Here is an 18,695-nt window from a genome sequence, read left to right as displayed (position 1 = left end):
TATTTTGAATCTCGTTCAGCAAAATCAACTAATCTTTTTCAAGTAATTTTGCTCATTTAAGCAGAATCTAATTAAAATGTTGCATTACATTTTTCAACACATTTATTACTTTTGGAATAAATAAATAAATAAAATAAAATAAAATAATGCAGTCATGGCCAAACTTTAAGAAATAAATTATTAATTATTTGCTTAGCTTTCTTCAGGTTATGCAGTCAGTTAGTTAACCTCCCGATCCAAATCGTTCTTTAGTTACTTCACACGTATTTAATCACGTCTGTTCCCTAGAAAGATTAGTTCACCTCTCGTGACTTCTGGTTCGAGCCGTTAGTTCCGTCGATAGTAATACAACTGTAATGTATGTTGCAAGACACTGAACCGGAAAGTGGTCATGTGACAAAAGAACGAGACTCAGAGTCAGACTCGAAGACTTGAGAGATGAACTAATCATTTCTGTTTCTGCATTCAGCCTATGAGGCGAATGACTCGAACGAGAAGACTTGAGACTCAACTTCTTGAGTCATATTAAAGTTTTTTTTTTTTCAAAATGACACAACACTAGTACAAACTACAGTGTACAGTTGGTATTCAGAAATAAGTTAACATTATTGAAAACATGCTTCCACCATTGCTTCCCACTTCAACTCGTAAATACAGTCTTTCTGACACAACTTGAACGCACCAATAATCAGTGTTTTGGCACTGTTACTTGCAGGAAATGGACACAAGAACATTTTATGGGCAGAAGGAACATGATCAAGCTGATTTTGTTTCTTCTGACAGTGAGGACATTGAGCATGAAGAGAGTCAGGAAGACTAGATCCCAGAATCAGGTTTGAGAGAGAGGAGGTCGGGGTCAGTTAGAGGTCATCAGCAAAGTAAAGTGTGTGTGTGTGTGTGTGTGTGTGTGTGTGTGTGTGTGTGTGTGTGTGTGTGTGTGTGTGTGTGTGTGTGTGTGTGTGTGTGTGTTTTCATTCCTTTTTTATTGTTTGATGTTTGTGATTGGTTGGAACTATTGATGTTTGTAAAAATATAAAAAACTTTTTTATATACAACTTCTTAGTTCTAATGCACATATTGCTTGTTTTTTGTTTTTGTTTTTCCAATTCCACCTAAGAAGAAAACCTTGGAGTTTTAGTTTACTCTGGTGCCCTGAGGCAACAAACCAATATCTGGTTCAGGGGTGGGGGAGTACCGATTTTATGATAGATATATTATCAGGGACCCCTGTAAAAATCGCTAAAAGAATGAGCTACTTTTAGCCATAAAAGGGGTCATAAAATGTCATTTTTGCATGAGTTAATATGATTCTACATATAGTGTCTAAATGAAACATTTGTAATATACTTTCTCCTTAATATTGGTAGAAAAAAATAATTTTACCTGGTCAAAAAAAGCTCTGTTTTCAGCAAGCCATTTCAGTGCATGTTACTTTAAATGATAATGAGCTTTGCTCACCCTACCCCTATGCAGATAGTGTTCTGCACCCCACACCGCGGTTAGAAACAACACACGTGGTGTGTTGCCTTGACAACAGTAGAGGGTAAATTTTGTAGAAAGAATGGCAACAGGAGTCTCTGAGGACACATCTGATCTGTACAATTGTATAAATTTGAACCAGAGTAGGACCCAGATCAAGACGAAGGCCTGACAATTAAGGCTCGAAGAGGACTTTCTGAATGGTAGGTTAACGTAATGTCACTTTAATCTATTTTTGTATATACTGGCAGGGTAACGTTAGCATAGTGAGATATGATTTTTTTTTTTTTACTGATATAAGTTTATTGACAGATTGATGTTACAGCTAATGGTCATAAAATACTTTTTTTCACTAATTGTAGGCTTGTCAGTGATGCGTAACGTTATCTATGCAGCGTTGAAGCACTGACATTAGGTCACCAGAGAAATGTTTCAACAGAGACCGTTATAAACCAAAGCTTAGTGTAGTGTTACACAATAGTTTGTACACTTAGTTTGTAATAACCATAATGCATTGTTCATTATAAACGTGGGACTATGAATTATATTGAGAACGTCATATATAGAATGCATGCCGTAATGTAACTGACCCTGTAAACTTTAGCCAAAGTGATTCGCAAAGATTAATATAAAGTTTAATTAAACTGTATGCCTGTTTTAGACTACACAATATTTTTGTCTGTTACGATAGTCACTGTGTCAGATTACGCAATTTTGACTCCTAAAATCTTGTCGTGTCCTGGACAAAAAAACATGTCAGACTACACGTTGCTACTCGACCAATCATCGGTTGTTGTCACAACATCGTGCAGGTCATCGATTTCCAGAAACAAAAGTGTAAACAATGTCTGAAGCAGTGTGTGTTTTTTAGCCTGGCTGTTTTATGTTTTGAAATTCACAAAAATAGAAAGAACACCCAACCATGAACACGTTCCCGGCTGGCTGTAAGAGGACAGTATGGGCTGTCAATCCTCCAAAGAAAACTTGAGGGAAAATATTGTTCTTTTCATGTTAAATATGTTGTTATTAGCACAATGTATTTGTAAAACATATAATAAGCTTACATTAAAGCAATGGGTTTATGTTTACAGCTAATTCCAGTAATGTTACTCACTGGGTTGCTGAAGGGCTTCCGCTATCGCTCAGCAGCATTTTTGTTTTATTATTTGGTTTTGGTAGTCCTTCGATGAAACATCATACAGGCAGAAGTACTGTTGCCACAGCTCTATGAACCTTTCCTTCATTTTATAATTTCACCTAAATTAGAACCCGTCGTGAAGGACCACAAAACATGCTAGTCTTTCTACATCCTAGTCTTTCTGTCGTGACGTTGTGATCTATCACAGACGCAGATTTGGTTGTCGTATACTGACACACTATACGAGATGAAACGATTAATTCCTGTGTCCCGATGTCCATTGTCGTATACGAATCCCTACGAAACCTTACATCAAACGAATCGTGCCAATTTCGGGCTAATATCATGTAGTCTGAACCAGGCACACTCACTTCTTCTGGAGGAGCAGCAAGAACACGAATAGTTGGTACCAATCCTTTTTTCAGGAGCAGCTTCTTAGCCAAGCCTGCTTAATACTGAACCTCTTTTATAAAGTTGATAGGCGGGAAAAATTCCCTTCCAAAACAAAACTCAGCCACTGCGTCTTCAGCAGTTCAGATTTAGGACCATCAGAATGACCGCTGTGTTCGTTTTTACACCCAAGAACAGAACACCACAATCGCTTAGACACCATTCTGCTCCAGCGTATCAACAATGGCAGACTATGATGACAGCTCGCTAGGGTGACCACCTGCTAATAAGCCCAAGGGGGACAAGGGGTATGTTTCTGAGGGACAATGTGGGACACTGCCTGCCGCGGTGGTGCCCCTACCCCCCGGCCAGACTCACTAAAAGTGTTTTGTCCATTTCTAGCACATAGCACCTTACATGATATTAATAATGCCCTATTCCCCTAAACATATGCAATTGCTGATGTAGGATATGCTCTTGAATAGGCCAACCAATGTGTATTTTTTTCTAAATAAAAATTCATAATATTTTGAGTTGACAGATGCACTTCCACTTAAGATTTACTTTAGCTATTTATTTTATTCATTTTTCATTACAATTTATCGACTTTGTAGTTGCTCAACACCACAGGAACAGATAAAAAAAAAAATCTTAAATCACAACTCTAGAGGTTCACGGAAAGAGAAGGGGTGGAAGGATGGTGAACTTGCATGTCTCTTTTTAGTTGATGATGGCAGTGCCTCAGACCTGGAGTTGGAAAGCGCAAATCTAAAAGTTCCTTCTCAGTGTGTCTTGGTATGCATGTGCGTGCGCTGTCATGACAACAAAGTTGACAACCTAGTCAGCAGTTCAGCTGAGGAGGGGTGGGTGTGGCAACAGTAGCGTGCTGAACTGTCAAGTAATGGTCGTTTGATGGCCTGGGCTTCTTCAAGGATATAGATCAACCAAAAAATTCTCAATTTGCGGAACGCATGAATTCGGCTTCAAACGCTGTGTAACCCTACAGCTCGCACAGGGCGGGTCTGTGTTAAAACGCTGCTGCCAATCAACAATCGTGGGAAGGGCTTGATTTGAAACATATGAGAAAAAAACAATAGATGGATTTTTTATCATTATAGGATGGTTGTGTACAAGCGCTGCCAACACACATTTCCATATCAACTTCTAAAAGTGTATGTACCATTATATGACCCCTTTAAGATGTTTTGTGAATACGGCCCCTGAACAAGCTTATCTTTCCCTTAAAATCAAAAACATACCTCTTTAGTGACATTTCATGGTCTAACAACAAAATGATAGCGTTATCGTAACCGAAAACAAAGATTGTTGATGGACATGCTCTCTGGTTGATGTGCACACACTCATCCGGGTGAAGTGACCATACAAGCAGTTTTGCCCTTTATGCCGTCATATAGTGTCATACTCAAAAAACACTTTTTTTCACAAAACGTATTCAAATCCTGAAGGAGTGTATTTGTCACAGAAATACTCCCGCCATACATCAACTAACTTGTGGGTTTTTTTTTTTTTTTTTTTGGCCAAGTTTATCATGAGAATACAACTCTTTAACAGTATAAATAAATCAAAATGCTTGATACCTTTTAAGATATCAAAAAATAATAATATTTAAGTCATACAACAGCATTGCTGTGGAAACTCACTGTGAGTTATATTACATGTCACTAGCAGTTGCTGTCATCTCTGCATCTGTCAAAGAGCATCACGTCGCCATTGCATGTCCTCATAAACATAGTTCCCACCCCTCTTGTAAGGAAAAACAATAATAATGTGCTTTGACAGAACAGATTGTGTGACACTAATATAAATAAAAAGACTATCACTCTTCGTTATGCCTGCTGCTCTCTGATGACACATCTGCCTTGTGCTTTAATGTTGGGTTATGTCTAACCAATCACAGCAATACAAAGCAGAGTTATCCAATATCATCGCACGTGGGACTAATTCATTGAGCCAATCAAAATGGGAGGTGGAATGACATTGCTAAGAAATGAGAGGTAATTGCAGAGGTAACCTGTGCCCACAAGGCTTTTAAGAATTTTTGTGCATCTGAGAGAGAGCGCAGAGAGAATAATTAATATTCTCCGTCATTCTCGGTTCCTGAAGGTCTGAACAGTCCCCATGTTTTATCATCCTGAAATGTTGTTAAATGTTAATGGGAACCTATTTTTACATGGGCCATTCCACCACACTCCCAACCCCCCTGAATAAAATATTAGTACCAACACACTTTCCAATACTTGTGAATCTGCTCTTGCTCTCTGCTCGCACACAGACTAAATGTTTAGGATTGGAAACCATATTTACTACTGAATTGTCCCGTTACGGCAACATTTTACAGGAAGCGACTCAAATACTTTCCATATTCACTAATATGACACCAATCTACTCTTCTGTTCTTGTACCAGCCAGAAATAACACTCATTATCATGTCAGTAAGACAGATCAAAGATGGTGAGTTCCAAAATGAGCACAGGTTCACCAACCTCAAATTGTAAAGTAAAATATTGCAAGACTTTTGCTCAAAATATTTTACTAACATCAGGAATGTGCCCGAAGCTGAATACCAATTTCTACTGAATAATACTGATTCACTTTATTAATTCACTTTCTATGAAGCCCATGTTTATAATGAATTATAGCCCCATTTATACTTATTTATAAGTACTATTCTATAAATATATGTATTAAGACTCATTAAGATATATACTGCATTATAAGAAGTTATAGTTACATTATATGCATCATTGTAATAAATAGATTTTAGTGAAAGATATAGCTTCTGGCTGCCAACCTTCCATATTCAATTTATGAAGAAAATGTAACTTCAGCGACAATGATGTCGGTCATAGCATAAGCATTTTGAACTGCATGAGGCGTTACACTTTCTCCGTAAGTTGAATACAGAAGGCGTTACACCCTGATGGTGGAAATGGGGATTTTCAATGCTTTAGCATATAATATTTCAATGCTAGTATAATGCTAGTATATAATACTATGACTTCAGTGTCGCATGATGCTTCAGAAATCATTCTAATATGCTGATATGCTGCTTAAGAAACATTACTTATTATTATCAAAGTTAAAATGGTGCGGCTTATTATTTTTGTGGAAACTGTGTTTTAGGATTCTTTGAATAGGTTGAACAGCATTGAAAGTCTTTACTGTTACTGTACTGTATATTACTCTATTTCTATATATACTCTATAATGATCAGAAAAAAAAACAAAGAATTGAGTTGCTCTACCCTATATGTTTGTGGATTGTGTTTAGACTCCTGAGGATGGATTTACAATCATTTCAGCCATTCCCGGAGAATCATATTGACTTTTTTCTTTTCTTGTCTCAACATTTGTTTAAAAGCGGATATTACTAAGGGGAGGAGAACAAGAGAAAACATCATATTCTTCCTACATCATACAGGAAACTTTTGTCTCGTTTTAGCAACTCCCAATACAGGCATTCTAGCAACAAGGCCACAAGGGAGTACCATGGAGAAAGAACTAGAGAGAAAGAGGGAATGATAGATAGTGCATATGAAAGAGAGAGCACCAGGAGAGAATGGTTGTGCAACATTCACAAGAGACAGAAGATAGGGAGGCAAAAATAAACTTCTGTCTTCTGTGCCAATAGTGACGTATGCATATAACCTGAGAGGGACACTTATAAAACATGCCTGAGACCTTGCTTATTAGTCAGCAGGTGTACATGAACATTCAAACATGCAAGCCGTGTAATGCAAGCACATGCACACATGCCTTTAATGAATTATATTGTCCTAGGCAATGACATTACCAATGTAACCTGACTAACTCAGCTTTTTTATCCAAAGCACAGAGGGATATATGCTGAAAATACATCCTTAATATAGCTCTGCGGAGTCGGTGTGACTTTACCACTAATGGCAGGAGATCTTGCTTTACCCGGTGCATATATCCTGTATCCTGTCCTGAATCTTGGTGAAAAACAAGGAAACAGCTTTGCATGTATCAGCATAATAATTTCAGCTCATGGACTACATTGATTTTGCAATCTAAACAAAACTGTAGGTGATGAAATACATGGTTAAAAATAAAACAGGATTAGATACAATACCTTTCAAAAAAATGCGGTCAGTAAAAGTTTATTTTTGAAAGAATTATTTGTTCAGCCAAGGATGCATTATATTAATCAAAGTGACAATAGACCTGCATAATGCTAAAATTGCTATTTCAGATAGATGCTGTAATTTTCAGCTTCCTATTCGGTGAACCTCGAGTTCTTCAAGTTTCCACAACAATATTGAAGAGTACAACTGTTTTTAACATTGATAATAATACAAATAAATGTTCCCTGAGCAACATATTCAGCATGACTTCTTAAGGATCATGTGACACTACAGGCTGGAGTAATGGCTGCTGCCATAGGAATACATTAAATGTTAAAATATAATAAAATATAAAATCAGATATATGATTATTTACCATATATATATAAAAGTTAAATATTTAAAAAGTATACTAAAACATATTGATATTTTTTTTTAAAATGCAGCCCGGTAAGCATAAGGGCTTCTTTCAAAATGATAATAAAAAAATCTTACCAATCCCTTTTGACCAGTGCAAACTGTAAGTTTCTTAGAATTTCTCAGTCCTCCCTCTGGTGATGTACAGTAATGCAACTTGGAATGTTTGATAATAAACTGTATTTTTTTAATCCATTAATGCAAGCTTCACAAAAATGTTGGACACACACTTGACAGACAAGAGTCTCACACATTTTCAGTTCAGGACAGGGCCAAAACTTTTTATTTTGCCAAAGGGCGAATGCAATTTCATCATCCCATGGCCATCCAGAAACATAACTTTACTCAAAAGCAGGAAGAGCCTTTCATGGGTTTCAGGTTTTTTTTTTTTTTTTTCATGATGGAAAATTACATCATAGGGTGAAATCAAATCGTCTTGAGCCAAAGAATCAAAGGGAAGCCCTTATAGTTTGGACAGTCAGGACTAAAGCTAGGACTAGTTTGGACTAGATGCATTATGTTACAGACTCCAAAATTCCTATGGTTATTGCTAATACTGTACTCTCTCTGTGTGCTCAATTTCACAACTTTTCTCTTCAAGAGCAAAGGTGATCAGGGAGTTGGCCATTTTAAGGGCTGACTAAATCACAAAATCCGTACAGAAACATTTGCTCTCTATAAGACCCACAATTCATTGTGAAACCCAGGGACCATAGTGCCCAAATATGCAATATATGGATGCACGACCTAGGGAGCTAGACTCGCCAAGATATAATAAAGTTCTGAAATACAAAGTCTGATTCAAATTCAAATGATAGTGCATGTTATTTGTCAGTTCGTCGGCCCATCAATGTCATAGAAAAAAACTTTTTTTTTGTATCTTTCATGTTCCAGGCCTCTTTTTTTTTTACTTTTCAAGCTTGGTGACTACATACTGTCATTTCTCCGGGTGCCCCTCATGTTCTGAATCTTTATTCTTCTTTTTCTAGCACCTTTCCTTTCATATGTTTCCTTTTTGGTCTCTCTTTCATGAGTGCCTGTGTCACACATCATTGGTGGCCCTTAGAAGCAGGTTGTATATTCAGGCCAAGGCACAATCCCTCTTTGTAGGAGACGCCAAAACTGCAGCATTCAGCTTTACAGCTCAAGGCTCTTCTCTCCGACCAAGACCACAATGCCGGACCCCCGGCAAAAAAAAACCTAGCTTCTGGTTTTCTACACTTTATGGATTAATTATGATTTGCAATGTTGCACCCTCACAGTCATCTGAGGGAAATGATCCAAAATGGCCAACGTATCGCTGCAAGGGTGTGTTGGGATTTGCGACTCTGTATTCTCAATGGGGTGCTGAGGCGAATGCAAAGGCCCCTTATTGGGCTTTGATGTGTGCTGGTGATTATTAGGGCTAATCAGGAGTGCCATCAGAGAGCTAGCAGCAAGCCAGCACGTTGTTTGTGTTCTTTAATGCTAATCACTGTGGCTAACACATTAGGCACTTTGATTTATTGGCTCAAGGACAAGGCTTCTTTATAAGTTTATCTGAGCAGTGTTAAAGGGGTTTATCATTATTAATTAATGTGCACTCAAAGAAGGCTCAGCAACCATTGTTTCTGCACAGTGTAACGGTACAGGCTAAAGTATAGAGACTGCTATGACTCCATTAAGTTGAGTTTCACTAGTGAGCCTAATACTATCTGGTGAAATGACTAGCCTGAATGTTAACCCATGATTTGTGTACTTTACCTTAACATGGCTTAAAAGCTAAAGTTGTGGTCGTAAATTTAAGACAACTTTATTTATATAGCAGTTTTACAATGAGGATTGTTTCAAAGCAGCTTCACAGTCTTAAACAGGAAAATATTGCAACAAAATTGAACTCGGTTGTACAGTCGTTCTGGAGAAAACGGTGATGTTATCAGCTAATTTCAATCATATAGCGACAATGTAGGCAGATCAGTATTATAGTTGATATAGTTAATTTAGTAATTCATTTTATTTGGATATTTAGTTTGATAACTTAGTTTGATAAAAAAAAAAATTAGTGTCCCCAGCTGAGCAAGCCAAGCCAAAGGCGACAGTGGCAAGGAACCACAACTCCATCAGGGCATGATGGAGAAAAATAAACCTTGAGAGAAACCAGGCTCAGTCAGGGTGCCAGTTCTCCTCTGGACTAATAACAAACAGTGTATGATTATTATGGCAAACTTACAGGTCAGAAATCATATTAGATCAGAAGATTAGAAAGTTTGTGTTATTAGGCTACACAAGAGACGGGTTTATTGAAGATGACGCGTGGATAACACAAAAATATGAATAATTGAACAATCGAAGTAATCGCGCCGGAGACGGGTTTATTTAGAATGACGTGCCCAGTAAAAAATATTGAATAGGAATATTTGAAAAGTGTTTGTTCATTTGTAAAGTACTTGTTAAATGGCTTCTGGATTTTGTCAGTTACAAAGATGAGATGGAGAATGTGCATCCTAAATTTAAGGATATTGCAAGGAAAATACTGTGGTTTATGAATTCCGCAGTGACAACAGCCACAGCGAGTTAAAGAGTCAGACACAACAAGAAAGAGAGAGAAAGAGAAGGAGAGAAATCGATCAATGAAGTTGTGTTTACAGTTGGGTGCTAAAGGTCAACAGAGGCCTAATACAAATGAATCAGAACATGATGCATGCGTACAGCGGGAGTTTGGGGAAGCACCCGACCCTGTGTACTTCTGTGGATGTGTGCTTGACAAATAATGTGTGCTGGTGTGCTTGCCCTATTCATCTTAGTGATCTACACTTTACCCTGTCACATATATCAAGAGTTCAAGCTAGAATCCCCACCATGCTCACTCCAGCAGCACAGCTGGTACCTGGGATGACAGACCAGTGAAGTCTCAAACCCTGCCAATTTACACAGCCTGTCAGCAAAGTGGGTGTGTCGGCATTGGAGTGGAGATGTTGTATTAATGTCCTTAATTTTTATAACTTACCTTGACAAGCTGCAAATAGGAAGCGGAAATGCTAAATCATGCATTCTGCAAATAACTGGCAGCATTAAACCAAACAATAGTTTTCAAATATCCAATCTTTATATACACTCACCTAAAAGATTTATTAGGAACACCATACTAATACTGTGTTTGACCCCCTTTCGCCTTCAGAACTGCCTTAATTCTACATGGCATTAATTCAACAAGGTGTTGAGAGCATTCTTTAGAAACGTTGGCCCATATTGATAGGATAGCATCTTAGAGTTGATGGAGATTTGTGGGATGCACATCCAGGGCACAAAGCTCAGATTCCACCACATCCCAAAGATGCTCTATTGGGTTGAGATCTGGTGACTGTGGGGGCCATTTTAGTACAGTGAAATCATTGTCATGTTCAAGAAACCAATTTTAAATGATTTGTGCTTTGTGACATGGTGCATTATCCTGGTGGAAGTAGCCATTAGAGGATGGGTACATGGTGGTTATAAAGGGATCGACATGGTCAGAAACAAAGCTTAGGTAGGCCGTGGCTTTTAAACGATGCCCAATTGGCACTAAGGGGCCTAAAGTGTGCCAAGAAAACATCCCTCACACCATTACACCACCAGCACCAGCCTGCACATTGGTAACAAGACATGATGGATCCATGTTCTCATTCTGTTTATGCCAAATTTTGTCTCTACTAACTGAATGTCTCAACAGAAATCGAAATAATACTGATGATTTTGGCATACATCTAAAAAAAATAGCATATCATGAAAAGGTTCTCTAAACGAGCTATTTACCTAATCATCTGAATCAACTAATTAACTCTAAACACCTGCAAAAGATTCCTGAGGCTTTTAAAAACTCCCAGCCTAGTTTATTACTCAAAACTGCAATCATGGGTAGGACTGCCGACCCGACCCTGTCCAGAAGGCAATCATTGACACCCTCAAGCGAGAGGATAAGACACAGAAAGAAATTTCTGAACGAATAGGCTGTTCCCAGAGTGCTGTATCAAGGCACCTCAGCGGGTAGTCTGTGGGAAGGAAAAAGTGTGGCAAAGAACGCTGCACAACGAGAAGAGGTGACCGGACCCTGAGGAAGATTGTGGAGAAGGACCGATTCCAGACCTTGGGGGACCTGCAGAAGCAGTGGACTGAGTCTGGAGTAGAAACATCCAGAGCCACCGTGCACAGACGTGTGCAGGAAATAAGCTACAGGTGCCGCATTCCCCAGGTCAAGCCACTTTGGTCTACAGAGAAGGTGCCAGAGTCTGGAGGAAGACTGGGGAGAAGGAAATGCCAAAATGCCTTAAGTCCAGAGTCAAGTACCCACAGTCAGTGATGGTCTGGGGTGCCATGTAAGCTGCTGGTGTTGGTCCACTGTGTTTTATCAAGGGTAGGGTCAATGCAGCTAGCTATCAGGAGATTTTGGAGCACTTCATGCTTCCATCTGCTGGAAAGCTTTATGGAGATGAAGATTTCGTTTTTCAGCATGACCTGGCACCTGCTCACAGTGCCAAAACCACTGGTAAATGGTTTACTGACCATGGTATTACTGTGCTCAACTGGCCTGCCAACTCTCCTGAACTGAACCCCATAGAGAATCTGTGGGATATTGTGGAGAGAAAGTTGAGAGACGCAAGACCCAACACTCTGGATGAGCTTAAGGCCGCTATCGAAGCATCCTGGGCCTACATAACACCTCAGCAGTGCCACAGGCTGATTGCCTCCATGCCACGCCGCATTGGAGCAGTCATTTCTGTAAAAGGATTCCCGACCAAGTATTGAGTGCATAACTGAACATTATTTGAAGGTTGACTTTTTTTGTATTAAAAACACTTTTATTTTATTGGTCGGATGAAATATGCTAATTTTTTTAGATTGAGGTTTTAATGAGCTGTATGCCAAAATCATCAGTATTAAAACAATAAAAGACCTAAAATATTTCAGTTGGTGTGAAATGAATCTAAAATATATGAAACTTTATTTTTTATCATTACATTATGGATGAATGAACTTTATCACAATATGCTATTTTTTTGAGAAGGACCTGTATATACCTGCATTACCTGCATCTGATGTTCTTTAGGTCAATCTTATATTTAGTCATAACATCAATTTGAATATTTGCTAAGGAAAGTGATGCCTTTGTCTTTGTTTACAACCTTGTTTCAGTTCCTTTCAATATAAACATATTTGCTCCTGACTCACTCATAGACAGTCTTAGCTGCCATCTAATGGTGTACAACAAGTTAAAATCACAATCACTAATTGGCCCTGACTGTACTGTTTGATTGCTTGTGTTTATTTCCTATTGTACAAACTTATAGTCTTTTTCAAGTATATTCTGTTTATATCCTATGCACACATGCATACACATACATGTGTGTGTATATGTATACATTTATTGAGCTCTTTTGTTGCATTAAGTGTAACAGGCTGAAAAGGTGTCAGCCAGAAAATGTACTAGCTAAATGGCTAGCACAGAGTGAGATAACTTCACTGAGGGATTTAACAGGCAAAGTTCAGCAGGCTGTTTGAGCTGCTTAACATGGATTCAGCTCCAGTTCTGTCCCTGTGACCTGCTGCACCTGTGAAGAGAACCGGAGTGCAAAAAAAATCCTCTTCCAAAGAGCAAACCCACCAGCCTAATCGTTTAGTTTGCTGACACCACCTAAAAAGATAAATACTATGGTACCACTGTGACATGGTACAATAGTAGTGAAAATCATTTGAAGTACAACGTGAATATGTTAATCAATCAGTACCATAGAGCCACTTTTTTGAAATAAAGAACTGAGATAAAACTCATGAGTTCCCCTAAGAGTTTACACCATAATTTTCCCATTACACCGGTACAAAAAACAAGATGAACTTCTTACCCGTCTGGATTTGATCTCTTTTACATAAAGTGGAAGAAGGAACTCCGACACTCCCTCTAATCGAATGCCCTCTTTGGTAACGCGGAGATTTCCCATGCCATCCTGAGGGACACAGAAAAAAGAGAGAGAGAGTTTGTGATGTGCATGCAAATATATTATCATTCAACAGATTTACATTATCTAGAAGGATTTACTCATTTTCCCAGAGTATTTTTCACAAGTAAAAATGCAGTTTAAAGGCAACACATCAGTATCTGAATAACACAAGTCAAGAGACATGCTGTCTCCCTGTGAACCGCTTTACCATTATCATCTCAAAGTAAAAAAAAAAAAAAAAAAATTGGTGCAAATGTTTCCTTACAATGTGTCCATTGTGCTTTCCTGACATGCTTAATACAGTGTTTTTAGTCAATTGCGCAGATCATTTTGTCAAAGTTTTTTTTTTTTTTTTTTTACGTAAAAACGTATATGTATCCTTATTTTATTTTTCAGTGTTTCCTTTCTTTACTTTCTGTTTCACTGTTACTAAGTATGTTTTCGTTTGTCATCATGGTTACTTATCTTTACTCAAAGTAACTGCTGCTAAATTGATTTGCTTCTTATTGCCTCCCAAATTCTTCACAACACCATTTTTAACTGAAAACTGAAAAAAAAAAAAAAAAGTTATGTTTCTCCAACTTTCATTTACGCTATAACAACATTTTGGGAACCTGAAAACATACGCTTTTAAAATGGGTTTTAAAGTGCAAGGTTTTAAAAATTATACTTTTACCGTCTCCATGTAAAAAAATAATAATAACTTGAATGGTTTTAGTACATCGTTGTCATGTCATCCCTCATGTGCGCATATGCAAGTAAATCTTCACTCTGGGTGACTAAATAATATCTATCATTATCCATTGAAAAAAAAAAAAAATGCTTAGATTTTACTCACCAGTATGTGTCTGTTAGAGGCTTAGAAAAAGTTTAGCATAGATATATTTTCACTCGCTGAACACATGGAGTTTCGCTCTCCATCAAGCCATATGAGATAAAGAGATAAAGAGTTTTAAATACCACGCTCTACATGTAATCTACGCGCTACACGTAAACAATATTCTTTGCTGTATTTTCCTGTCAAAACAACAGAGATCATTTGGAATTATTCAGCTTTTAAGAACAAGCAGAAGATATGCTGGTTTATCAGGAAGTGGGTGGAACTAATAAGCAAATGGCAATCTCATTGGCTGGTGCTTATTTATTATTGTCCCTGTTTTGATTTCAGTAAACAATTAGAGTGAAAGCAGACAACATGATTAATATTCATGAACCAATCAGCTCATCAATCCTTATTGCACTGTATATTGTTATAAGTGATAGAATTAGTTAGACTGGGTAAACCCAGCCTGATCTGCCGATAATTTGATTTCACCCTGCAACTCAGTCTGGAAACCTATACATTCATTTCTACTGCTTCTATTACATTTTTGCAGGAACCAATCACAGGCTTATCCACCTGATGCGCTGTTGGCGGCTTTAACATGATGACAGATAGAGAAACGATGGGTCGTTGCCCGTTGATCACGCCTCTTGTGGTCTGACTGGTTGAAGGACTATCCACACAGGACTATCCATCAAATGTCCACACAGGCAGCAAAAATGTACATACACTCTATTATCTTCTCACATATAAATTATTGTTTACCCATTTGGTCACAAGCTAGTGTCACATCTCTGAAACCTCTTCAATCACTTTACAAACAAACTGTAAAAATATTGGATAAGAAACCATGCATTTCTCATCATTGTCCAATATTACAAAAAAAAACCACATTATTTGGCTGGGAAAACATGGTAAAATTTACAGATCTAGGTTTTTTCTATAAAATTATTCATGGTCTATCATCCCCTCCTCCACGTCAGTTTATTAACATTCGAACGACTGATTATAGCAGAACCAGCGGTGCAGCGAGGGGAGATTGTATTATTCCTTTTAGGAAAAGTGTATTTGGCAAAACCGCTTTTTTTGTTCGAGCTGCTATTGAGTGGAACCTCACGCCCATATACATTAGAAATGTAACCACATACAGTAAATTTAAGATTCAGTTAAAGCAATGGTTACTTGATAATCAGAGCTGTCAACATTAGCCCAATATTAGATAGGTTTTCACTGCCTCCGGCTTGCTTCTTGCTTTGTGTGTTTGTGGTCATGCAATTGTCTGATGTTGGGCCATGTTTTTATTGTACATCTTAACTTAGTGTTTGTTTAAATTGTATTGTAGTTGTTATATAAAATGTAACTTTTTACTCTCTTTTAGGATGACATCTGTCTAGGGACTACAGGTGAAAAATAGCCTTTGGCATATTGACAGAAATGTTTATTAATATGCACTGTCCCTGTAAATAAATAAAGTCATTCAAATATTGCTCATTGATCACACCTCTTGTGCATTAGAAAATACAGAGCATGTTACGTCATAGACAATGGTAGAAGGGGCGCAGACTCAAGTGCAGGGAAAATGAATATTTAGTGACAAAAATAAAACAAATAGCCACGAGAGGGCTAAAACACATATTAGAATATAAAACAAAAACTCAAAACATACCAAAACAGAATCACAGGGAGGACGGGCGACACAGACATGAAACAAGGATCCAACACAGACTGACAGACACAAGGAGCTTATAAAGGGAAGAAATCAAGAGGGAACAGGTGGGAGAAATCAACACTAATCAGATAACAAGGGGGAGGGATCTGACAATGACAGGAGCACATGCTAGACATCACAAAACCCACATGTGCACACAAGACAGGACAGGACAGGCATGTGACAGAGCAGACTCCACAGACCAATGTTTAACTTTAAATTGTGCTTGGTCTGGTGATAGCCAGACAAATAATAATAATAATAATAATAATAATAATAATAATAATAATAATAATAATAATAATAATAATAATAATAATAATAATAATAATAATAATAATAATAATGATGATAATAATAATAATAATAATAATTATTATTATTATTATTATTATTATTATTATTATTATTATTATTATTATTAATGAACTATTATATATATTTTTTATATATATTTTACAGAAACACTGAATGACCAGCAATATCTTAAGCCACCACCAGTGCATTCATATATAGCCTATATAAATGCATGTGTGCATTTTTATATATAAATAATATTTATACACCGTACACACACATACTGAGTAAACACAAACTTGTATTTTGGATGTGGTTCATTGCGATTTGACAGCACTAATATAAATAAAATAGTATCAGTGTGGCTAGTAAACTAAAAAATGTACTAGCCAATGGCGATTATGTTGCGATTATGTACCCCTGGTGTGCCTACCCTTACAGAAACAGGCACAGTCACACATTAGCAGGTTCATTAATGATAATCAAAGGAACTGGGAGTTTCATCACATGTATGAATAATGAATTGATTATTTTATTTACATGCCCTTGCTTTTCTGATGGATGCCAGCTTTTTCCTCTTATGGATGCCAGAATGTGCAAAAGTGTACCAGTTGTCTCACGCATCTCTGTATTAATAAATGTATGTAAATGTTCAGATGTGGCAGCATGTGGGTTTAAGCATCTGTCAAATTCTGGTTTCTCTATTCAATTTGGGTGGCACAAAAGAGAAGCCCCACGGCCATTTTCCATCTTCATTTTCCCCTTTCTACCTCTCTCCTTTCCAAATTCCATAGACTACAATACCACTTGTCATAATTTTAAAAAGATTTTAGACAATTATGATAGAGAAGTAGCCTGTGTGTTTTTTTATTATGTTTTTATTTTATTTTAAATTACATAAAATAAAAACTGGCAACTTTTCAAATGAATCTACCTTTTTATCTTTTTGACCTCCCTGCTTTTAACCTGTTCTTTTTATCTCTCAAGAGTACATTGTGTTCTTGGACAAAGATAATTACTCAATTAATAGAGAAGCTGATTTCATGGTTGGCTATAAAAGCATTGTTTCGCAATTATCACATAGAGCATCATAATTACTGAATGTGAAAGCACTGCCAGAAGATAGGGGACTTCAAGCCCTGTTCCATCCTGATTTCAGGTAAACTAAAAGCCGGAAAGGTGGACTGTGATAATCCCCTGTTATTCTATGGGAAAGTAGACCATGGCACTGCTGTCAAACAAGAGTTTAAAAAGAGAACAACAGACACTGAGAAGTTTTAGCAAAAAATACACCACAGGTTATTTAAGCCCCTATAAGGATGGAAGCTGTTTTCATGCATGTCTTTTTAAATGCAAATGAGCTATGGCTCCCCTTTTCAGAAATAGGGCAGAACCTTTACAGCTGTTGCTAGTTTGGGTACACTCACTAGTGCTAGTGTGGAAAACCTCACACATTTGCCGCATCCCAATTTGCCTACTTATTCTACGTCCTAAAAGTATGTACTCTTTTTGTGAAGAAAAAGTACTTTTGAGTGTGTAGCAGAAGAGTATGCAAGCTTTGAGACGTACTAATTCATCTCTTTAACGGACTCTGTTGTTTAGTTATGTGCATCCCGTCATCGTTTAAACTGCCCTGTCAATCATCATCACAGTTTCAAATCCTCCACATTCAATTTAATTTCCTACAGTATCGGGGAGAAATGTAGCCAGACGTAGGTTTGCCATGTGTGGGTCATTAATGCAGAGACTCTACTTGTGCTTTGCAGTTTAAATATAATGATGCATTTAAAAGTTATTGGAAAAATGCCAATAACTTAGCTGCATCTTTTTGTCAGGTTAAATTCTGATAGTTGATCACTCAAACCCCCCGTCATACTTAATCATAGGACTCACACATCCATCATGTTTTTATTTGATTTTTTTAACACTTTTTATCCGCATTTGTAGTTATAATCGAATCCTCATCCAACTCGCAATGGGTTGTGGGCAATATCAGCCGTTAGAGTGTGTGTCGATCTGCACTTCAAATTCTGACCGGAAATAGTAAACCATTCGGATATCTTTGGAATACTCTGTTCAACATACCAAGATTTCAACCCGTTCTCACCCCCAAGGTGTCAAAATCCGAAGCATGGTCAAGTGCCTTCCGCGTCACAATTAAGACGCTAAAGGTGCCCCTGGGCGTCATTTTGCGACGCGCTGGGTGCTCCATTCATTTCAATGAGAAACCTTTGGCGTCATAAACAGACGCATTTAATTATTTGCATTTATAAAAGCAGACATGATTTTATTAATATTTAAAGGCTACTTTTATATTTTGGAGCAACTAACTCCACTCCTACCCTAAACCTACCCTTATCTAAACAATATAAAACACATACCAGGCA

At 37.5% G+C, this 18,695-nt stretch overlaps 1 protein-coding gene across 5 annotated transcripts in view; it reads right to left on the bottom strand.

Annotated features, from left to right (window-relative positions):
- Positions 1 to 18,695, bottom strand: part of LOC137073435 (zeta-sarcoglycan) — a 438,962-nt gene that overhangs the window by 111,280 nt on the left and 308,987 nt on the right. For all 5 annotated transcript variants that reach the window (XM_067441929.1, XM_067441932.1, XM_067441928.1 and 2 more), the window contains one exon: positions 13,385 to 13,486. In XM_067441929.1, the coding sequence (XP_067298030.1) occupies positions 13,385 to 13,486 (102 nt within the window). The remainder of the gene's footprint in view (positions 1 to 13,384; positions 13,487 to 18,695) is intronic.

The sequence above is a fragment of the Pseudorasbora parva genome, chromosome 4, assembly GCF_024679245.1.
Source record: "Pseudorasbora parva isolate DD20220531a chromosome 4, ASM2467924v1, whole genome shotgun sequence".
NCBI classification, from domain to species: domain Eukaryota; kingdom Metazoa; phylum Chordata; class Actinopteri; order Cypriniformes; family Gobionidae; genus Pseudorasbora; species Pseudorasbora parva.
The sequence above is the reverse complement of the archived record's forward strand: the minus strand, read 5'-3'. Positions and strand labels throughout refer to the sequence as shown.